Source organism: Hemicordylus capensis, chromosome 4 (genome assembly GCF_027244095.1).
Source record: "Hemicordylus capensis ecotype Gifberg chromosome 4, rHemCap1.1.pri, whole genome shotgun sequence".
NCBI lineage: Eukaryota > Metazoa > Chordata > Lepidosauria > Squamata > Cordylidae > Hemicordylus > Hemicordylus capensis.
The window spans coordinates 161543186-161567679 of NC_069660.1; the positions used below are offsets into that span (position 1 = coordinate 161543186).

General features: G+C 45.2%; 1 protein-coding gene across 1 annotated transcript in view; it reads left to right on the forward strand.

Moving 5' to 3' along the window:
* The window catches only part of ATF6 (activating transcription factor 6), a 133229-nt gene that overhangs the window by 9435 nt on the left and 99300 nt on the right, over positions 1–24494 (forward strand). Inside the window, exons 8-10 of the mRNA XM_053245788.1 lie at positions 9636–9821; positions 10748–10839; positions 17799–17915. Coding sequence (XP_053101763.1) covers positions 9636–9821; positions 10748–10839; positions 17799–17915 — 395 coding nt within the window. The remainder of the gene's footprint in view (positions 1–9635; positions 9822–10747; positions 10840–17798; positions 17916–24494) is intronic.

Here is a 24494-nt window from a genome sequence, read left to right on the forward strand (position 1 = left end):
AGAGGTTAGCCTGGCGTATGCAGCCTCAGTAGTACATCTCTTAACCTTAGCAAGACTCTTGGGCCTGATGGTGGCAGCATGAGGCAGTTCCCTGGGCAACGTTCCAGCTCAGGGAACTTCAGTGGTTCCTCCTCCCTTATCATACAGCCATTGCCGCCAAGAAACATCTGCTCCTTACCCTGCCGACTCAAGTATGCAACTCTTCTCTGGTGGCTTTCACCACAGAACCTGCTAGGAGGAAAGAGATTCCTGGATCCTCCAAAAATCATTGTGACAATGCCAGCAACAGAGGCTGGGTGCACATTGTCAGCTTTATTTGGTTTGAGGAAGGTGGTCAACAATGGAAAAGAGAATTCATCAACTGGCTCTAGCTGTTGTGCTTTGCAAATTCCAACAGATACAGTGAGGGAAATAAGTATTTGATCCCCTGCTGATTTTGTCCGTTTGCCCTCTGACACAGAAATGACCAGGCTATAATTGGAATGGTAGGTTTATTGTAGCTGTGAGAGACAGAATAACAACAAACAAACCCTCAAAAGCCCAGTGCCCAAAAGTCAGCGATGGATTTGCATTGTAGTGAGGGAAATAAGTATTCGATCCCCTATCAACCAGCAAGATTTCAGGCTCCCAGGTGTCTTTTCACTATATGCAGGTAACGAGCTGAGATGAGGAAGACCCTCTGTAAGGGAGTGCTCCTAATCCCAGCTTGTTACAGTACCTGTATAAAAGACACCTGTCCATAGAAGCAAGCGATCACTCAGCTTCCAAACTCACCACCATGCCCAAGACCAAAGAGCTGTCGAAGGATGTCAGGGACAAGGTTGTAGACCTGCACAAGGCTGGACTGGGCTACAAGACTATCGCCAAGCAGCTTGGTGAGAAGGTGACTGCAGTTGGCACGATAACTCGCAAATGGAAGAAACACAAAATAACTGTCAATCTCCCTCGGTCTGGGGCTCCATGCAAGATCTCACCTCGTGGAGTTGCAATGATCATGAGAATGGTGACAAGGCAGCCCAGAACTACACGGGGGGAACTTGTCAGTGATCTCAGGGCAGCTGGAACCATAGTCACCAAGAAAACAATTGGTAACACACTACGCCGTGAAGGACTGAAATCTTGCAGTGCCCACAAGGTCCCCCTGCTCAAGGCAGCACATGTACAGGCCCGTCTGCAGTTTGCCAATGCACATCTGAATGATCCAGAGGAGAACTGGGCGAAAGTGTTGTGGTCAGATGAGACCAAAAATCGAGCTCTTTGGCATCAACTAAACTCGCTGTGTGTGGAGGAGGAGGAATGCTGCCTATGAGCCCAAGAACACCATCCCCACCGTTAAACATGGAGGTGGACACATTATGCTTTGGGGGTGTTTTTCTGCTAAGGGGACAGGACACCTTCACCGCATCGAAGGGACGATGGACGGGACCATGTACCGTCAGATCTTGGGTGAGCACCTCCTTCCCTCAGCCAGGGCATTGAGAATGGGTTGTGGATGGGTATTCCAGCATGACAATGACCCAAAACACACAGCCAAGGCAACAAAGGAGTGGCTCAAGAAGAAGCACATGAAGGTCCTGGAGTGGCCCAGCCAGTCTCCAGACCTTAATCCCATAGAAAATCTGTGGAGGGAGCTGAAGGTTCGGGTTGCCAAACATCAGCCTCGAAACCTTTCTGACTTGGAGAGGATCTGCAAAGAGGAGTGGGGCAACATCCCTCCTGGGTTGTGTGCAAACCTGGTGGCCAACTACAAGAAACGTCTGACCTCTGTGATTGCCAACAAGGGTTTTGCCACCAAGTACTAAGACATCTTTTGTGAAGGGATCGAATACTTATTTCCCTCACTACAATGCAAATCCATCGCTGACTTTTGGGCACTGGGCTTTTGAGGGTTTGTTTGTTGTTATTCTGTCTCTCACAGCTACAATAAACCTACCATTCCAATTATAGCCTGGTCATTTCTGTGTCAGAGGGCAAACGGACAAAATCAGCAGGGGATCAAATACTTATTTCCCTCACTGTATTACAAGGACAAGACGTTCTGATCAAGACCGACAATACAACAGCAGAAGGTGGAATGAGAGCAAGATCCTTACACGAGGAGGCAGTCCTTCTGATGACATGGGTGGAACTACACCTGACCTCCCTCTTGGTACATCACATGAAGGGAGATCTGAATTATCTGGCCGATTGGCTCAGGAAAGAGGACCTGTTACCAGGAGAATGTTCTCTAAACACAAACGTCTTCAACCAGTTATCTCACAGGTGGGAAATACCAGTAATCGACCTGTTCGCAACACCTCAGAACACCAAACTACCAAGGTTCCTATGCAGGACAGTGGAAGACAGAAATGTACTGTCAGCCCCGTGGCCAACAGAGGTGCTATATGCCTTCCTCCGACCTTGCTACTAACGCACGTGCTGAGGTGTATCAGAATCCTACAAGCATACTAGTGGCTCTCTTCTGGCCAAGGAGACCTTGGTTTGCGGAGTTACTATGTCTCGACACATTAGAGCCGTGGTTCCTTCCACTTATTCCAGACCTACTGCTGCATGGACCAGTGAGACATTCCAACCCGGGTTGGTTATAGCTAGCTGCGTGGAGACTGAGCAGCAGTTCCTAAAGAGTCAAGGTGTCTCTGATAATGTCTCCAATGCAATTCTCGCTGTAGAACCTCCATGAACAGAGTGTACCTGGATGGCATTTTTACAATGGCCAGCATGTTACAGTGTCCCCAGAGGTCAAGCTACGATTCCCCACCTTTTGCAAATTCTGCAGGAGGGCCTTGACAATGGTTTCGAAACCTAACACGTTGAAAAGGCAGGCAGCGTCACTGGTGGGCCTTATTTCCAGCGTATCTCCAAGGTTGAATCTTTCGTATTCCCTCCTTAGACATTTCCTGAGAGGAGCGACATTGTTATCTCCACCTACGTCACGCCATTTTCTGTCTTGGAGCCTGAATGCCATTTTGAGGGCACTTCAATACGCACCATTCGAGCCTATAAAATCAATTCCATTATTGTCTCTTAAGCTGGCATTCCTAATCGCTGTTACTTCAGCTAGTCATGTGCTGGAATGGAGAGCCTTATCTATACACAAGGCCTACTGAATATTTGAAAGGAATTCAGTTCATCTGATACTGGACCCCTTCGTCTGTACTAAGGTGATATCACAATTCCATCAGTCACAAGACATTTTCCTTCCATCTTTCTGTCCACATCCGAAACATCCTCAAGAGAAATTGTGGCACAAATTAGATGTTCGGCGGCGCCATAAAATGTCTATCAACAGATCAGCGTCGTTCTGTAATACAGACTCTCTGTTTGTGTCATTTCTACCAGGATCTATGGGCGAGGCAGTAACTTCTCAAAACTATTGCCAAATGTATTAGAGCATGTATTGCTCTGGCATATGAGACACAGAATCTTCGGCCTCTCACAAACATAACAGCTCATTCTATAAGGGCAGTGGCTACACCCGCTGCATTTTCAACCAATGCACCAGTCCAGGAAATGTGCAAAGCTGCAACCTGGAAGAACCTGTCCACTTTCACGAGGCATTATAAGATGGACATTTATGCCTCTGCTCAGGTGGCCTTTGGTAGACTGATGCTGCAGGGGGTGCTTCCCCAGGAGTAGTCAAGAGTGCATCCCTCTCTTGCGATGTACAGGCTTTGGTATGTCCCATTGAGATGACCTTGACTACAGCAACCGAGAACAGAGCATTGGTTCTCTTACTGTGAAGGCTCTTGGTTGCTGGAGCCAAGGACATCTTGGCCCACCCGGCTTAGTGCTTCTTGGCTTACTCCTGGGAGATCATTCCCTTAGTTTACTTCGACTAGAGCGAGTGCATGACCTAGATCATACCTTGACGTGCAGGGGTTGTTCAGTATTGGTTGCTTACGCAACTTAGGTTTTTATTGGCATATATTCTGTGTTGCTTGTTCTAATTGTTTGGAACATATGGCAGTCTTTATTTTCTAACTTGGCCTGTAAGAACTGGGCAGGGTCATCTCCCTCAGGCTCTAGAAGCTTCTGTTTTCAGCTAATTAACATAGTCCTGCTTTGGAGCACATGAGGGGGATAACCCATCGAGATGTCCTTGACTCCAGCAACCAGAAGAAGCCTTCATGGTAAGTGAACCAATGCTCCGATCTCTATTCTGGTGTGGAATTTAACATCCTTACAACCATCTTTCGGTTTTTAAATAAGCCCACAAACCTCTAGTCCTCATTAAGGAGGATTAAAAACTGCTAGAAGGAAAGTTTTTATCTCTGGGAGGCTTGAAAACTTTCTAGTGGTAACCATCAGGGTGTTGAACCACTATGCCCCACCTAGTATTCTGATCATTGTTCATACCATTTTGTGTCTTATAATGGGGATACCCAAGGAAACAGGAATTTGGGCTACCACCTTCCCTCTTTTACTGTTTGTCAACCCTTTTTGACTATTCAGACGGGCATTCTTTGAAGTAATGTTGCTTTGGCATTGCTTTTAGACAGCTAGCAAGGTGACTAGGCAGTCTGGGTCCTCATTTAGAGCATTAGCTGGGATTGTTGGGATGGGGTGAGGTGGCACTTGTATTGGGAATTGTAGTAGAAACCCTTCCTGCCCCCAGTGCATTATGTGCACTTGAAAGGGTTTCAGAATCAGTTTGTTCATTCGTTCTCTCTTACATAGTGTGTGTGTGTGTATACACATACATATATATATATATACACACACACACAGTCAGTCATTCCTTGCCAACCACATTTTTAGTATATGCGAATGGGAAATTGTGACAGGTCTTGCCATCCGTGACCTGAGTATCCACATTTGGTGAGCTTTTTTAATGATTTCAGAGGGGTTTCAGTGGTTTGGGGGAGTTCAGAGGTTCGATCTGCTCATTCCTCTTGGTGACTCTTGCTAACCCTTGCTGAACTTGCTGTCCCTTGCCAATTTAAAATGCCTTTGAGTGATTTTGTGGGGTTCAAAAAATGTCCAGGGGTTTGATCTGCTCATTCTTCTTGGTGACTCTTGGCGCTATTACAGGATCTATATATTTAATTCTCCTGGGTGTGCCTTAGAATGTGCGTCCCAGTGCTCAGCTGATTGGCTGAGGCGCACCCAGGAGGATTGGTCGGTGGCACACCCAGCTGCGGAGGCGTGGTGCCCGTTGGAGGCCGGGGTGGGAGGGAAATGGGCGTTGGGACTTCCCTGTTCACTGCCCGGGAGGAGGAACAGTGGCGGCGGGGCCCTTTCCAGCCGCCTGCTGCCCGGTAAGAAGGGCAAGAGAGAGTGGGTCAGGAGGGGGTGAGAGAGGGATGGGATTTATGCCAACCATGAATGTTGCCAGCGGTGAGGTTTTGCCAGAACAGAACCCTAGTGGTTGGCGAGGGATGCCTGTATAAAAGATAAACCTGTATTGTAGAATTGTTGTCTCTTGGCCATACTAAACTTGCACATGATGTCTGGGAGACAAAGAAGTCACTGATCCTCCTCCAAGAGCATTCTGGATTGGCTTCCCTACACCCTAGGAGGCAACCCTAGGGAGCCACTCTCTTGAAGGTCTTGGTCTTCCCAGCCAGCTGAGAGTGGAGCTGACAATGCAAGCCTGTCAGATTTTTCTCAGGTGTCATAAAAAAGGTGTCAAAATAAAAGCAGGGCTTTGACATGCAGGTGAGAACTGAAATTGATGCATTCCCCTTTCCCATAGGGAAATCTCCATACTCCGTGAATACCTGCTTTGAACCATTTTTTCTGGCATATTTGGGGAGCCAAATCAGCAGAATGTTAACACCTCTCTCTTTTGGCAAATTGCTCTTCCCATTCTTCAACCCACTCATGGTAAACCCATTTTTGTTTAATGCTTTTGAAAGCATCAACTGATATTTGAAATCCTGATGAGAAAAGCAAGTACCATCTTGCTTCTGGTATGGAATGTCTGTCTGGGGTAACGATTCTCTAGCTGACTCGCTGGCTTGCTTGTTACCATATTTTATGGACTATAAGACGCATCTTAATTTTAATCCAGTTTTTCAGAGTTTTAACTTATTAAACTGTTATCAATAGTTTACAAAGCCAAACTAAAAAAATAACATTTGCCATTATTTATAAAACCAGACAGACCTTTAAAATCCCAGAAAACTTTCATCTGAACTTTCCTTCTCCTCCTTCCCTCCCACTACTTCTTCTTCGTCGTCGTCGTCCTCCTCTTCACTTCTCTGAACTTTCCTTTTCCTCTTCTCTGAACTTTCCTTCTCCTCTCGCCTCCATCTCTCCTCGAAGCCCTCCCACCACGCCCCGCTCTGTCCTTTCCCTCCTTCTGCAATGGAGCAGAGCAGAGTGCCTTGTTTTAGGGATGTGCATGGTCCAGAGCAGTCCAGACCGGCACCGAAGGGGAGCCTTCCTTTTAGGGCGGGGAGGGCTTGCTTACCCCTCCTGCCTCTTTGCCCCCTCCAGCGCCCGTATTCTATTGTATAATTGGGGCGCTGGAAACCAGCCGCCTCCGCCGCCCCCCCCGCAAGCGGATTAGGGGCAAAGGAAAGCTACTCCCGCCGCCCCCTCCCTCCCTCCCGCCGCCCCCCCGAGTGCTCACCACGTTTGCCAAAAAAAGAGAGGAGCTCGCAAACAGAGCTCCTCTCTTGCCAAAGTCTCCGGCCCAACTGGGGCCTTGGGCGCGCGCGCGATAGGACTCCTCAGCTAATGGAACTTTCGCTGGAGGCCCGGTCTACCCGCCGGGAAGAAGGCGGGTAGACCGGGCCTCCGGCGAAGGTTCCATTAGCTGAGGAGTCCTATCGCGCGTGCGCGCGCGCGCCCAAGGCCCCAGTTGGGCTGGAGACTTCGGCAAGAGAGGAGCTCTGTTTGCGAGCTCCTCTCTTTTTTTGGCAAACATGGTGAGCACTCGGGGGGGGGGTGGCGGGAGGGCGGGCGGGAGTAGCTTTCCTTTGCCCCTAATCTGCTCGCGGGGGGGGGGGGGGGCAGAGGCGGCTGGGGCGGCTGGTTTCCAGCGCCCCAATTATACAATAGAATACGGGCGCTGGAGGGGGCAAAGAGGCGGGAGGGGTAAGTTACGAGTATAAGACACACCTGAATTTTGGCGGATATTTTTCAAGGAAAACAGTGCGTCTTATAGTCCATAAAATACGGTATTGCTCATGCACCTTAGCAGTGTATTAAGAAGGTCCTGGCCGTGTCGTCAGCCCTGCAGCTGCTATGTCTTGAGGATTTGTGAGACTGGCAGGGCTCAAGGGTACTTCCAGTCACAGGTCCCTTCAAACCATTAAAGCATAAAACGTTGACTTGTGTAATCTTCCCTTCACCAAGTTTGTTTCATCTGTATACTATCCTGAACATAATCCTCAGACTTTTAAAAACATTTTATATCCCGCTCTTCCTCCAAGGAGCCCAGAGCGATGTACTACATACTTGGGTTTCTCCTCACAACAACCCTATGATGTAGGTTAGGCTGAGAGAGAAGTGACTGGCCCAGAGTCACCCAGCCAGTATCATGGCTGAATGGGGATTTGAACTCAGGTCTCCTCAGTCCTAGTCCAGCACTCTAGCCACTACACCATGCTGACTTCTAACCAAACAGATTTCTTACACTCAATAATCAGATACATAATTACAAAACATCATGATGTTATTTCTCCAATATTAAAACCACACTCATCTTCTTCCAGTCCAGCTTCTCTTAGTATATGTTCAGCATATAAGTTGAACAAATAAGGAGAAAGTATACAGCTTTGTCTTACTCATTTGCCGATATGGTACCAGCCTGTTTCACCATGTTCCGTCTGGACTGTGGCTTCCTGTGCTGTATAGGTTTCTCATGAGAACAATGAGATGTTCAGGGATGCCCATTTTCCTAAGGATATTCCACTACTTGACATGGTCGACACAGTCAAAGGCTTTTCTGTAGTCAATAAAGCACATGACTTCTTTTTAGCATTCTTTGGCTTTCTCAATTATCCAGCGTATATACTCAGCCTTTCCTGAAACCAGCTTGAACATCTGGCATTTCCCTTTCCACGTAGGGTTCTAATCTGCGTTGGATGATCCTGAGGATTATTTTGCTAGCATGTGAAATTAAGGATATTTTGCAATGGTGTGTGCAATCTGTTAAATCTCTCCTTGCTTTGGTATCAGTATGTAGACTGACCTCTTCCAATCTGTTGGCCACTGTGGTGTTCTCCAAATTTGCTGGCATAGTTTGGTTAGAGCCTTGACTGATTCTTCTTCTGTTGCCTGCCATATTTCTGTAGCTATTCCATCAATTCCTGTAGCCTTCTGATTTGGTAATGACCGGAGTGCTGCTCTAACTTCATCTTCATGTACTAGAGGTTCTTGCAAGTAGGGAATATCTCCTAGGGAATCTTGGATGTTGACGTCCCTGCTGTACAGATTTTCAGTACACTCCTTGCACCTCTGTTTGATCTTCTTTGAATCCATTACTAACTGTCCTTTGGCATCCCTTAACATACCAGTTCGAGGTTGGAACCTCCTGAGTTCAGAGGTCTTTTGGAAAACTTTCCTTGTTTTTCTGTGTCTGTTTCCATCCTCAAGGTCTTTACAGATGTCATTGTAGTACTACTTCTTATCCCTTCTAACAGCTTTCTGAAATACCCTATTAAGTTCCTTCCTGGGGGTTTTATCTTTCTTGACTTTGGCTTCTCTCCTCTTCTTGACAGCTTCCACTCACTGTCTGTTCTGACATCCATTTTGCTTTCTTCTGTTTCGTGGTTTTTGGCAGTCTCTTTTCACATTTGTCCTTAACAACTTCTTTGATTTCATTCCACAGTTCCTCTGGTTCCCTATCAATGAGGTTCAGAACTTCAAAGCGGTTCCTGATGTTCTTCTTGAAAATGCTGGGTACATTCTCAAGATCATATCGTGGAAGCTGTATAGCTTTGTTTTTCTGCTTTAGCTTGACTTGGAAGTTGGAATTTGCACATGAGCAGTTCGCAATCAGTTGCACAATCTGCTGCCGGCCACGTGTTTGGTGTTATAACTGAGCTCTTCCACCTCCTTGCATCACTGTAGTCAATTTGATTTCTGTGTACTCCATCTGGTGATGTCCACGTGTATAGTTACCGCTTTGGTTGTTTGATGAATGTGTGTGCATTGAAGAGATCATTGGCTTGGCAGAAACTAATAAGTCATTCTCCTGCTTCATTTCCACAATCAGAGTTCGGGAAGGGTAAATGGAAATCTGGGTTAAAGCTATAAGAGAAATTATGAAATCCTCCAGAATTGATCAACACGTTTGCTTTTTGTAATGTAATGAAATTGTTGGCTTTTTAAAAAAGTTGCTGCTGACTCATTTTTTTTAATGACATCCCCCCCCATGTGAGTATGACAGCATTTCTGTTTTTACAAATGACAAATATTTATATGTTGCTTCTTGACAAAAGTTACCAAAAAGGTTTACATAGATAGAAATAAATAAAATTGCTCCCTGTCCCCAAAGGGTTCACAATCTAAAAAAGAAACATAAGACGGACACCAGCAACAGCCATTGCAGGGGTACTCTGCTGTATAGGTCCAGTTGCTCTCACCTTGCTAAATAAAGAGAATCACCACTTGAAAAAGGTGCCTCTTTGCTCAGTTAGCAGGGGACAATTTTTAACAAATTACCCTATCCTTTTCAATAGATGAATGTGTTGAAACGACAGCAGCGCATGATAAAAAACCGGGAGTCCGCATGTCAGTCACGCAAGAAGAAAAAGGAATATATGCTGGGTTTGGAGGCTCGGCTGAAAGCAGCCTTGTTGGAGAATGATCGTCTAAAGAGAGAGAATGGCTCACTGAAGAGGCAGCTGGATGAATTGGCAATGGAGGTAGGAGGGGGGAAGTGGGTTGTATGTTTAGAACATCTACATGCTGCCTTCTGGTTAAAAACTCAGCGTACTTAACAAATGATTAAATACAACACAGCTTAAAACCCCAGGAGCAGCAAACCTACACAATAAAATCCTATAGAGCCAATAAAAACCAGCTAGCTGACATGCTGGTTAAAGATCTCTACCTGGCATTGGAAAGCTGGCAACAGAATCTGGATAACTAGCTTTTTTCTGCTTGGTTCTTTTAAAACTTCATATTGTATCTATATAATGTTGTGAGCTGCCCAGAGGAGCAGTGTACTGGAGGGAGTAGGGTATACATATTTTAAATAAATATCTGTAGAATGCAGGTTCTGCCAACTGCTATAAACTCTGCTTTTTGTGGATTTAACTAGTTGTCCTCCTTGTCCTGTCACTCTCTGTGGCCATTAGCTGCTGAAGAACAGGTGGAGCACGAAGGGGAATTTGGCATACTGATATGTTACATTTATTCTGCAGAGAATGGTCCAGCAGCCTTACATTCTGTCTGAATTGGAGGATGGGAAAGCTAGTGCTCTTTAGGGCTGTGAGATATGTAAATGTAGTAATTGCTCATCACCACTCTCCCTTTCCTGACAAGAATGTGGGATCACTTGACAATCTGATCAGGACTTTTGGTCATTTTTCTAGTGCCTTATGATCCCTCCATATCATTTGCCATTGAAAGATGGCAAATCAATAGCAGGGAGTATGTTCTCTGCTGGTTGACCACAAGAACGGCACCTGCATTTCTAGGGTGTGAGGCCAGGTCAAAAAAAAATGTTTGTAGAGCTCTTTTAAAGGCTGCTAAAACTTCCTTGTTGGTGGAAATAGCAGCTCCTTTGAAAGCAGTGAAAGAATAGTGTCAATATTAATTCATTTTTCCTCTGATTTTCCTCATCCAGAAGCAGAATCTTCAAGTCTCCCCTCCAAAGCGAAGAGCTCTCTGTGTGATGGTGTTGCTAGCCTTTGTAATGCTGAGTTATGATAAACTAAGGTAAGGCTCTTCTCAATCCCCTCGGTGATTCTGAGTCATCAGGCAAAGAGTATGCTCAGAGATGGGCCTGTGTTTGTTCAGGATATTCCACCCCATCTGTGTGTTGACTTTAAACAATGGCTCAGATAGTCTGGCTCAGATAGCCAGGGCAAGCAGCTAGAGAGACTGTAGGTAGTACAAAGAAGAGAACACCTTGGGAGGGCTGTCAACCTTTTATGACTTTAGAGATGGTCCCTGAAAGAAAATACTGTATTTCTTCAGGAATTTATATCTCGCCTTTGTGTGAATTTCTCAAGGCAGTTAACCGAACAAAACAATAAAACTAGAGGAACAAATAAAAAAGCTAACTGAAATGATCAGCATCAAAAGCCTGAGAGCACTGGTGTCACGTGGCACTTAAAAAGCGAAGACCAAAGGTATCAAATGAGCACAGTTAGGGGGGCAGTCCCCATGTTGGGCTCCACCACTGAAAAGACCCTCTCTCCAGTTGCCGCCACCACCAGAACTCGAAAGACAGGGGCTCCTGAAAAAGGGCCTCTGAAAAAGAACCTAGTTGATGGAAGAATACTTCAGATACCCTAGTCCCACGTCATATAGTCTGTATTGATTTGAGCCCCAGAAATAAACTGGTAGCCCTTTCATGAAGCTCTCTTAATGACAGTCTGGCTACCATGTTTTGAATTGGCTGTAGCTTTTAGACATCTTTCAAGGTCATCCACAACTCATTGCGGCAGTCTAACCTGGATGTTCCTAAAGCAGAGAGAATTGTGGCCAGGTCATATCTTTCCAAGGAAGACTGCAACTAGTGCCCTGGCCAAAGCTAGTAAAAGGCATTGCAAGCTATTGATGCCACTTGAGCCACCCAGCAGCATTCAAAGCTGAGTTAATAGCCACCTTGTTAGCAATCTTGGGATGACGTGTCAGGAAAGATGGAATATAAATCGGTATCTTTTTAAATTTTACTTAAATGGCAGGGTGAAGTGGGAGGTGAGTGGACTTTACAGCTTCGACTGTTGCATGACAGACACTGATCCACAAAGGAAATTAAATAGACTCTTGTATGGTGGTTCTTAGACCTTGGATACATGGAGTTTGTTTGGTTAAGTTGGCCAAACTGTAAAAGATCCAGCCAGCGTATATAATAAGGGAAAAGAGAAAATTGTTGCTGGCCAGGAGCATGGTAGAATACCCTGCCCCCAGCTGCAATATGTGAAAGTCTTGAAAGCAACAGTCAGGAAGCTCTTTGCAAACTAAGTTGATTTCTACCCACTGCAAAGGATCTAAGGTTGAACCAAAGCATACAAAGAAGCAATAACTCGTTTCCTTTTGAAAATCTAAAAAGCTAGCAGTATTTTGGTACTGTTCCTAGCATTAACTAGAACACACAGGCCCCTTGTAAGGCAGAGCATATAGAAGATAATTGTTGTATTAACAAATCTGTAGATAAATTTCTATATCTAGGTATACTACATTACAGTACCAGTCAAACTGCTTCTGATTCTCAGGTGTGCATTTTGCTGCTGTTACCAAAGTGGTCCAGTAGATGGTGCCTTGTTTAGAAAGGAAGGGCTGTTGGGAAGGGAAAGATCTCTGCTTCTGGCTTTTGCTAGCCTTGACCGTTTTTCATTTAGACTGCTGGAAGCTTCCCAGCTCTAATTCAAGGATTATTCTGTCCTCAGAAAACTTTTATAACCAGGCACGAGTTTTGTGTGATATCACTGTTGGCTAGAGCTGAGCTGTTACTGTACAACTTGGGTTTTTTTTGGGTTTTTTTAAAAAACCCTGACACTTTAATTGCACAGGGTTTATTTTTTAGCCAGATTTACAAATCAAATCCAGTTAAGCTTGCTGGCATAGATAGTTTTCCAATGTATCAGTCTGACACGCAGCCCAGGGAAATGGGAGTACAGCTAAGTACCAGGTATTGTCAAGCAAATGTGTGCTATGCTGATCAAGTTATTGCAGGGGCAAGGGGGCAGGCTGCTGTTCTCTCTCCTCCGTCCCTCCCTCCACAAGGTGGCTGTGCCTCTCTGTACTTTTAAATCACACTAGCTGAAGCTATGTGGGCCAGGAACTTATTTTAGTAGCTATATTTTTATTCTGTTTGTCTTTCAAGGAGTTGAGAGTGGCATACATAGTCTTCTTTCTCTCGCCATTTTAATTCTTTTCTCAACCCTGTGAGGTAGGCTAAGCTGAGAGATGAGAACTGGCCCAAGTTAACTTTCAAGACTTGATGGGAATTTTAATCTATCCAAGTACAATACTCTGTCCACACTGGTTCTCAAGGGGAAAATTCCCTTCTAGCCTGTGGGCACTCTACTCTGTGCAGGTGGGGGTTGCAAAACCTGTGCTACTAATAAAGTCAGACCAGGACTGCATCTGCTATGATGACCACTTGAAGATGCTAGCCTATGGACATTTCCGCAGCCGGCAGCACAAGAGATGGGAAGAGGCAGTGGTAGCAGATGAAGTGGGAGGATGAAATCTGCCGCCTTATACCATTCTTGCTCCTTATACCATTCCTTATGGACAATTTCTCCAGTGACGTACTTGCCTGACATATTAGCCATGGTTTTGTGTTGCATATCAGTGGACAGAGACCATGGTGGATGTCAACTAGAGTCTTTTGTAATCAGTTTGCAAATGCACTTCAGACCATGTTTTCAGTTCTTATTTTTATGAGGGAACCAGTGGTCCCTCTGGTGAGGCCTTCCAAATTCAACCTGAGCGGGATCTAAAATTAACTGAGCAGACATCAGAAAACTTGTGAGTGTGCGCACGCCATGGAGGGAACTCTTACTTTTGTTAGCCTAATGTGGAACCATGATTAATGCCGGAGAGGAAGAAAATAGCTCTGGAGTGGGGAAGGTGTGATAGAACACGTTCATAAGGCTGGCTCCTGATATGCAAAATGTGGCTTGCAGGAAGCCACCGTTATATGGACACTGAGCCAGTATTTTGTGGAGCAGCACAACTGAGAAGTCTTTCTACAGGTTCTTGCAGTATCTGAGGAAACATCTAAGTGTACATTCTTGCTTTCTTAAGTTTGGCTCTAAGGCAGGGATAAGCAACCTTGTTGTAGGAACTACAACTCCCATAATCCTCAGCCACAATTTATTGTGGATGAGGATGATGGGAGTCGTAGTTCAATAACAGCTGGAGTGCCAAGGTTGCCTAACCCTAGGGGTGTGCACAGAACCAGTTCTGTGTACACACGTGAAGTGGGCGGGGGCTCATTTAATGCATGAGGAGGGTGCTTCCCCCTCCAGCACTGCTGTAAAAACCGCTAGCATGGGGTGACTGTATTCCCTCTTGCCGCCCCAGTCAGTGTAATACCAGAAGTGGTGGGCACGTGCATGGTGGGTGTATTATGCTGACTGGGGCGGCAAGAGGGAGTATGGCCACCCCATGCCAGCAGTTTTTACAGCAGCGCCGGAGGGGGAAGCGTGGCAAGGGATGACCGAGCACCCTCCCCATGCCTTAAAGGAGCCCCCACGTTCAAACCAGTTCGAACGTGGGGGTTTTAAACCTGTTTGGCATTCTAGGAATAAAACTCTGAACAAGTTTGTGAACATCCCTACCTACCCCTACTCCAGGGTTACAGGACTGTATAGAGAAAATTCCATGTCTAGTATAACATGGTCAGATAAAAAGCTGCTTGTTGATGAGACCACAATTTGTATTGTGAACTGTATGCCCTGGTGAGTGAAATCACTGACGGGCGTGGTGGGGTGGGGGGAGGTCTGAAGACCTAGATATGTTCAGGCGATGGGTTTTCACTAATCCAGTGAAATTTGATCATTTATCCCTGTTAAAACAAAGCAAAGATGAGCCCCATGTCATGCCATAAACTGCTTTTAAAACTCGCTCAGTTTAACTGTACCTTGCCATGTGGCATATGTGGGGGTGGAAGCATTGTTCAAGAAAAACAAGTATAAAGTCTCCTTGGAGTTATGGAATGAGTTTTGGGGTTCTTGCCTATTTGAGTTTTATTTTATTTTGTTAGATTTATATACTGCCTTTCATAAAATTATCCCAAGATGGATTATAAAAGTTAATACAATAACATTCCATAAAATCACATTAAAATATTAAAATCAATTAAAACCATTAAAAGACCGAAAGCAACAGCCATAATACAAAACAGATTAGCTGGAAAGGGGAGACTGGCAAACCCTAAGGGGTAAAAGCTGAAAACAAAAGCATTTTCAGTGGTTGTTTTTTTTAAAAGCAGCCTGCCAGAGAATAGACAACCACCAGGAGAGTATTCCAGAGCCTGAGGGCAACAGAGAAGGCCCTGTCCTGTGTGCACAACAGTTGAGCCTCCCTCAGTTTCAGCACACGGAGCAGAGCCCCCTCTGACGACCTTGTTGGGTGGGCAGAAATCCTTGGGAGCAGGTGGTTCTTCAGGTATCCAGAGCCCAAACCGTTAAGGGCTTTAAAGGTAATAACCAACAGCTTGAATTGGATCTGGCAACAAATTGGCAGCCAGTGCAGCTCTTTCAAAACAGGTGTAATATGTTCCGAATATATCCCTTACTTAGTGGCAGACTGATGTGGTATGCTGTCGAAGAGCCAGACTACATGTTAAAGTAAAGGTATAGTTTGTCTCTCTTTGTTCGTATGTAGCCACAAAAGGTAGGGCAGTTGGCATCAGGACTGTAGCATATGGGAATATATATATATTTTAAAACTCTTTATCCCTGTGCTGTGACGCTGATTAGAATCCTGTCCCCGTCCAATGGCATCTTCCCCCCTCAAGCAAACCGCAACTTAGGGAGGGTTATTTTATTGGGACCACAGCATGAGGGGAAGGAATTGGCATCTCCCCCCTCCCTGCCCCACTGCTTGAATTGAATTGGAAAAATAAATAGGAAAGATCAAACATGTTTAATGTAATGTGGTGGTTTGACTGTCTTCCTTTTCAATGAGTTAATACAAATCTTTAATACCTTGAGCAAAATAAAGTCAAAAGAGTTGGCTGGCAGATATTAATTAACATCCATTGTTGTGTTTGAGGATTTCCACAAAACTAGCCTTAGCGAAAATGTGAAAGTAGCACTATATTGGTGGTGATCTTTATGAGATACTGCGTCTCTTGTGCTATAATGGAGGAAATTCAGCATCCAACGTGTTGGTGGATGGGTGGAGAATTGGCTTAGTAACTTCTGTTACTTTATTGAAAACATGTATTGAATCCGTAAGGAATATTTTGAATCAAGGAGCTTTCAGGTTGTTTACTGCGTTGTCTCATGCAAATAAAATATCATATAGCCAAGTCTGACAAAAGTGGGAAGGAAGTTCAGTATGCATGCCATGTGGTATTGGCATCCTCCTAAAATTTAGAAGCCTTTCAGCGAGCAAAGTTTGATGTGAACAAATTGGTTTTTTACCTGCTTCCCAGCAATGTCCTTGAAGCTGCATATAAAAAAATTATTTTATATTTAATTTTTTATACCACCATTCATTAAAACAATCTCAAAATGACCAACAAACATTTTGTTGTGTCAATACTGTTCAAAATACTAACAAAATCCAAATAAAATAGAGTTGCAGATCACAAATTCCTGCATTCTTGACTGCTGTACATAGCTTTGAGTAACGTTTACTATAGGGAGATACATGAAATAAATATCTTCTACATTTTGCAAATTTGGGGTGCATGGTGTGCTAAGAGAACAGAGTGTATTTATTTTCAGATTTATAAACAAGACACTGAGTCTGGATGACATCCACCAGAGAGTTGTTAAATAACTCAATGTGCAATTTCTGACCTTCTAACAAAAATATGTAACTTGGCACTAAAATTGGCCTTTGTACCAGGGGACTGGAAGGCAGCCAACATAGCAATGATCTTTCAGAGAAGGAATTCAGGAAATTACAGGCTGGTTAGCTTAATATCTCATTGCGGTAAATAGGTGGGAAACATAATTAAGTATAAAATTATTAAGAATGTGGAGGAACAAGTGTTGCTGAAGGAGAAATCAGCATGGCTTCTGCAAAAGCAAGTTCTGCCTCACAAATCCTTTAAAACTGTCAGGAGGATGTGGATAAAAGATCTGGCATTATATACTTGGACTTTAAAAAAGCTTTTGATGACAGTCTCCCATCAAAGGCTCCTTAGTAAACTTAGCAGTTAGGGGATAAAACTTTTATGGATTGGTAACTGGTTAAAGAACAGGAAACAAGAGTAGGAATAAGTGGATAACTTTCAAAATTGGGTGAAGAAAGAAGTGGGGTGGGTCCCTCCAAGATCTGTATGAGGAGCATGCTTTCTAACTTGGGGTAAGTAGTGAGATGGCCAAGTTGGGCCTTATTTCCAAAAAACAACATAAGATAAGAGAATGTGCGAAATCTTTACAGTTTATATGGCATAGAAGTTAAGATGGGCAGCTAATATGGAATTTCTAGGAATGAAAATGTAAAGCATCTGAACTCTCATCTTAAGCTAAAGGTGTTTGGATTACTGAATGATACCTCCACCTTCCGAGGCAGAATACCAGTTGCAGAGGAGCTGAAGAAAGAGAGGGATTTGCATTCACCTCCTCCTTTTGGGCTTCCCAGAGGTATCTGGTTGGCCATTGTGGGAAATGGGATGCCGGACTGCATAGGTTTTTGGTCTGGTTCAGCAGGGCTGCTCTTATGTCTGTATCCATGATAATAGCTTGCTTAAGTGAGTTCATATCCATGTTGTACTTGGACAGGCAGTTTGCAGCTCATGGTCCTAGATGTATTAACCAGCTCTTTAAAGTTTAGATCAACCTTGGCTAATTAGGAGTTGCCAGTCAAGAGTGAACTCCAAATCTTAATGCTCCAGACAGATGTTCCACTATAGGATGGTCAGTTGCACTTGGGCTAAAGCTGGGCTCTGTCCCAGTTGCTGCAAATGTTTCAGCTTTCTATCTTGTGGCAGGAAGGGATGCTAGGATTCAACTGATAGCTTTATATTTTGCTTTCAGTGTGTTGGAATGGGGCTCAAACTCTGAACTACATGCCAGCCCAGCCCACCAGAACAGGCATCTTCTTGAATTCTCTGCAAATGTACCTCAGGAAACAGATGGCAGGAATAATGATAGGTGAGTATAAAAGTATGACAGTCAGCTTCCTGTATCTTACTTGCAGTCCTTTTAGCCTGAGAGCCTCTGTTCTCCTCTGAAGCCTTGAGGAGGGCAGTGGCTCTCTCTGGCAAGGTGCTAAATCTTGGAGATTATTTGCAAAGTAGCAAGATGGTATATTGCTTTCAGGTTCTTCTGGAACTAGCATGGCATCTATAACCTGCCCTTATCTTCTCTTCAGTTTGTAGCTATGGAGGGAGTTGGGACTCTCTTCCTACAGCCACACTGGTCCTTGGAGCATTTCTCAAGTTGATATGACCGGAACAAACCCTCTGCTTAGGAAGTGTGGGGTTCTTAAACTCAATACACCTCTGAAACCTAGTGTGGCAAGACCCTGGGGAGAGAAATCTTTGAGTACAAATGTTTCCTAGAGAAAGTTGACTTTGCCATGTTTGCACATGCCTTGGTTACGTCTGGATAAGACTTTTGTAAGGCACTGTACATAGAAATGTCTTTGAAAAGCATCCAAAAACCAGCTTGTGTAAAATTCAGCAAGCAGAGTGTTGATGGGAGCATGTTAGATCATATAATAGCAGTTTTGTATCAACTTCACTAGGTGTTCTGACAGTGTCTGAGATGTGTCGGGTGGGAACAATGTGATGTGACTTTCTTTACGATACTACAGAACTCATTAACATGGAAGAACTGGCTGTTGAACTTTCTGCCTTTAGAAAGGAGGCCAAAATGCTGCTGTTCTGACATGTTTGATCTGGGCAATCTATGAAGTCTGGATTGTTGTATGTATTGGATATTTAAAGAATGTGTATCCTGCCTTTATATCCATGAACTTGCAAAGTGGCTCTCACTTCAATAGTAAATAAAACAGTATTTAATAGTATAATAATTCACCAGTAAAACACACATTAATTGCCAATAATAAAGGTTCTGAATACAGCTTAGCAGATAAGAGCAACATAAACAACTTGCTGCACATAATGATACTGAGGCTAATTTGCTGTGTTGCTTTTATTGAATGTATGTTTTTATCATGATAGTTAGCTGCCTTGAAAGCTCAATTGAAAGATGGAATGTACATAAATGTGTTGAATAAATACATAATTTTGGCTGACTGCTGAGGCCATCCAAAATTTGTAGATCTCTCACTTGGACCATACTATGAATATCATGATGATGATCCTGAAAGACATGTATATGATTGGGATTGAAACAGAATGATCTGGACCGTGATCCGTTGATTCCATAAGGAAATGGGTTCTGCGCCTGCGCAGGCACCTTGCGGGCCGACTAAGTAGCTTCTCGCGACGCCCAACCACCACCACCTGGCTTGTGTGTCCATTATACTTAGCAGTTGGGCATCCCTCAGTCAGTTTCTGTTTGACCGCCGTAGCGTTCAGACCTCGTTTGGGCTCCTCGGTAGCAGAAAAATACTTATCACTTCAGATTTAACTATAACGACTTAGGACTGAAAACGGTACAGAGTTTGGTTAGCGGACTTGGTTTGTGGAAAGATTCGGTTGTTTTATCGGTTTTTGGACCAACGGAACGGATTTACGGATAGAGATTGCATAACGGATTATTTTAACAGCTGATTGGACAGCTCACTCGGTACTTCTCTATGGACTGCTTAACAACAAATGTGAGGAGTTGCGATGGAGGCTAAAAAGACTTTCAAGCGCTGTGTGACATGCCGCGCAAAATTGCCCTCTACTGACCAGCACGAAGCTTGCCTATTGTGCTTAGGAGAGGAGCACAATACAGCAGCCTGCAAGATTTGTTGCTCGTTCTCAAAGCAGACCAGGACGAACATGGCTTTGGGTCTCCGAGCAGCATTGTATGACGAAGCTCGTCGTCCCCCTACTCCTCGCCCAAGCCCGCCTTCGACATCGAGGGGAGGTGGCTCGACCGGGCATGGATCGGCATCAACGGGAGGCGGAACAAGTGGACATGGGTTGAGGTCGACATCGAAGTTGACGCAGCACGGATCTGGGAAACTTCAGTCTAAAACCGTGCCTGCTGATGACCTATTTAAAAAGCCGAAGTCGTATGACAAAAAGGAGAGTAAGCATAGTAGGAAGCGGCATCATAGGCCTGATGCCGATCGTCAGGAGGCACTAAGCCAATGAACACCCTCTCCTTCCTCAGCTCAGGGCTCTGACGCTGATTGGGAAACGGCGGCTTCTAGGGATAAACCTTCGTCGATATCGACACAAGCACCGAGATCGAAGGAACGGAGGCTGCAGAATAGCGCTGACGCCTCGAAGTTGAGAGGAAGTTCGACATCAAGGAAGGAATCCAACATAACTCCCATGGCTGCATCTACTTTGAAGGGTGTGTTGATGTCGGAGGAGTAGTCGACATCGGTGGCTGAACCGCATTTGTTTCATAGACGTCTGACGTTATCCCCTGCACGCACTCCTCAGCAGTCTCCCTCTACCCCGTCACTTTTGGGCAGGGACAGGGAAAGGGCTCAAGAGCAGGAAGCAGGTTCAACCTTAAGGGAGTTAATGGACTCTGGTTCAAGCACCCCTTCAGGTTCCACTTTCCATGGGTTCCTTAGTGCTGGTTTGGATGAGGAGGAACGGGAAGATGAGAATTTACTGATACTTCTGCCTAAAACGCCATCTATATCTCCGAGTGGGGCGTTTGGAAATTTACACCTATTGCCTTCTGCTTATGCAGTAGTTCCACCAAGGGCTAGTCAGGGTCTTTCGGAACAAGGAGTGCGGCTGCCATCAACGCAGCCAACACATACATGTGGTTTCCGTCATTCGCTTCCGGATGATTATGCGGAATTTCTGCAATGGAACGCAAGACAGGTGTCCCTTAGGGATGCCCAGGAGCCAGTGCAGCTACAAACTGTCAGTTATCGGGAGCCTTCTGCCCATCAGTCTGTGCTGCCACTTCAGCAACCACCAACTGAGCAAGGTCAGCAGCCAAGGTTGCAAGTCACCATGTCCTGCCAAACTCAGACACCAGAAGTGACTCAAGAAAAACCAGGGGGAAAGAGAAAACGTAAATCTACTCCTCCTCCTACTCGAAGTCCATCTCCATCTCCATAACGTGATTTGGGTTGCTTTGAGTCTGATGATTCGGAATCTGACCAGGCTAGCCGCCACTCGGATCCACCATCGGATGTTCCTCCTTGCCTTTCAAGGTCACCCACAGAGGAGTTAAAGGCCTACCACACCTTGATAAGGGAAATTGCAGAGGCACTAGGGATGGACTTGAATCAGCCAGAAGCAGAGATTAATGATCCTGTATATATTATGATGGCGCAAGCCAAAGCATCGCATCTGGTAGCGCTGCCCATGATCCCAGTGATAGCGAAAGCTGTCAAAACAGCGTGGGAGACTTTACAGGCATCAGCCCCAACATCGAAACGCTTAGAGAATCTCTATAGAATACAAGAAGGAGATGATGCATACCTAATCCGACACCCTGTCCCGAATTCCATGGTTGTGGACTGTGCGGCAACATCTAAGGCGGGCCGGCGCCATACGACACCTGCAGATAGAGAAGGCAGGAAGATGGATGTCCTTGGCAGGAAAATTTACACTACATCGTGTTTAGCTATACACATAGCCAATTATGCGGCCTGCATGGCCCGTTATACTCACCTTTTATGGGACACCCTCCTGCAGGACTCCACTTCTATGACCCCGGAGGAGCTTCAGGATAAGTTTAATGAGGTTTATGAAAGAACCACCTCTGTAACTAGACAACAACTCAGCACCTTCAAGCATTTGGCGGAGACGGAATAGAGAGCAATGGCTACTGCTATAACACTGCGCTGCAATGCTTGGCTACGTTCGACAACATTACAGACTGACATGAAGGAACAGGTAGAGAACCTGGCTTTTGATGGGAAAGGCCTGTTCCATGAGGGCACTGACTCCACAATGGAGACTTTAAAGAAGTCAAAACTTACAGCGAAGACCTTCATGGCATCGACATCCACGGCAAATTCCTTTACTTACAATCCTCGTAATCGAAATTATAGCCGGCAGAGACCATACAAATACCAGGACAGAAGAGATTTTAGGAGGCAAAATAAACCCAACAACAATAATAAGAGCAAGAACCAGAATAAGGACAATAACAAGCAATCTTTTTGATTGCTGTCAGCCCACTGCATTTACCAACAATTGCCAAGGCCAATGTCATCGGTCTTGTAGTTGCCAGCTCCACCTTCAGACTGGCAAGCCATGCACAAGCGTGGCACAATATAACATCAGACCACTGGGTCCTGAGAATAATATCAACGGGATATGTGATCGAGTTCAAGACTCTACCCCCATTCACAGGATTGAAATTCACCAAGGCAACAGCGGTACTACAGGAGGAAATACAAGTACTATTAGGGAAAGGGGCAATTGTGCCCGTGCAGTGGGCAAGAAGATTGTCAGGTTTCTACTCCCGCTACTTCCATATACCGAAGCGGGATGGAGGGATCTGAGCAATCATGGACTTGAGGGGACTCAACTATTTTGTCTGGGCCCAGAAATTCAGAATGACAACATTGCAGACGATAATCCCCTTCCTAGACCAGGAGGAGTGGGCGGCAACGCTGAACGCTGGGATGGAGGGATCCGAGCAATCATGGACTTGAGGGGACTCAACTATTTTGTCTGGGCCCGGAAATTCAGAATGACAACGTTGCAGACGATAATCCCCTTCCTAGACCAGGAGGAGTGGGTGGCAACGCTGGATCTTAAGGATGCTTAGTTTCATGTAGGTATCCAGGAGAATCACCGGAAATATCTCAGATTTACTGTGGGAGAGTCAATTTACCAATACACAGTATGCCATTCGGCCTATCGACAGCACCAAGAGTATTTACCAAGGTGGTAGCTGTAGTGGTGTCTTATTTGCGGACGCAAGGCCTGGTTGTCTATCCGTATTTAGACGATTGGCTCTTGGTAAGCAAAGACAAAGAGCTACTTCACACGCAAATTGTAGAGATGATACGGCTTCTTCGAGACTTAGGAATCAACATCAATTGGAAAAAATCCAATTTGGAACCTAGAAAGCACCTAAACTTCATAGGCGCAACTCTGGACATGGAGCAGAAAAGGGTCTATTTGCCACTAGATCGTTACCAACAAGTCGCCTCTCTGGTACAGTTGCTCCTGAACAACCCAGTTCAGCCAGCAAAGACAATCCAGAGAATGCTAGGTTTGATGGCATCCTGCAACACAACGGTCAGATACACTCGTTTGCGTATGCGCCCTCTACAGCGATGGTACCTGAGGAATTTCAGACCCAACATAGACAGCCAAAGGTTGTGTCTAAGACTACCCCAAGCAGTTTTAAAATCACTAAGTTGGTGGATGTTGAGAGACAACCTACTACAAGGAATTCCTTTCAAACCATTAACTCCGACCAGTTGGGTCACATCGGATGCTTCTCTACTGGGATGGGGTGCACATTGCAACCAACACTGCATTCAAGGGCAGTGGTCAAAGTCGCAGAGTCAACATCATATAAACTATCTGGAACTCCTGGCTGCATTCTTAGCAGTGAAAGCTTTCGAACCCCAGCTCAAGGGAACAGTATCGCAGGTTTGCCTAGACAACACTACGGCAATTGCGTACATCAACAAACAGGGGGGCACTGTGTCTCCCATGCTATGTGCTTTGTCTATGAGAATGTGGGTCTGGTGCATAATGCATGCCATCTACCCGATGGCAATTCACATAAGGGGTGTCGACAATCACCTAGCCGATTCCCTCAGCCGAACCAATCAATTCGATCAGAGACATGAATGGGAGATCAAGGAGGCTTGCCTCAAACGACTTTTCAGCAGATGGGGCACCCCGATGGTAGACTTGTTTGCCACGGCAACCAACAAGAAATGCCTGAAGTATTGCTCACGTGTGGGCATAGGTCCCAGGTCGCTGGGCAATTCTTTTCAATACAATTGGTGCAAGGGTCTGCCATACCTGTACCCACCAATTCCACTGCTCAGTCGAGTGTTAGGCCAGATTCTGAGGGACAGAACAACTTGCATGCTTCTAGCCCCGTGGTGGCCACACCAACCGTGGTTTGCACCTCTACTTCAGCTGTCCAGAGGAAATTTTTGCAGACTACCTCCAGATCCAGACCTCCTACACAGGGAGGGGGGTCGAGTGCTTCATCCTGAGATAGAGACACTACAGTTGACATCATGGAAGCTCGGATACTAAAGAAGATTCTTATAAATAGCAGACGGGCGTCGATTAGACGCAGTTATTTCGGAAAATGGAAGAGATTCAAAGTTTATGCTAAGACCATGAATTCCGTCCACTCCATGCTACGGTTCAACAAGTATTGCTTTATTTGACAAGTTTGAAGATACAAGGTCTGGCAAATGTGTCACTAAAGGTACATCTAGCAGCCATATCAGCCAAACACCCAGGATGGGATGGAATATCGGTTTTTTCACATCCAGAGAGTAAAAGATTCATGAAGGGGCTGAACAACTTATATCCCCCACTAAGGAGACCAGTTGAGCAGTGGAGTCTTTCATTAGTGCTCTCGGCACTCACAGAAGCACCCTTTGAACCTCTACATTCTGCAATGCTCCACACACTCACGCTC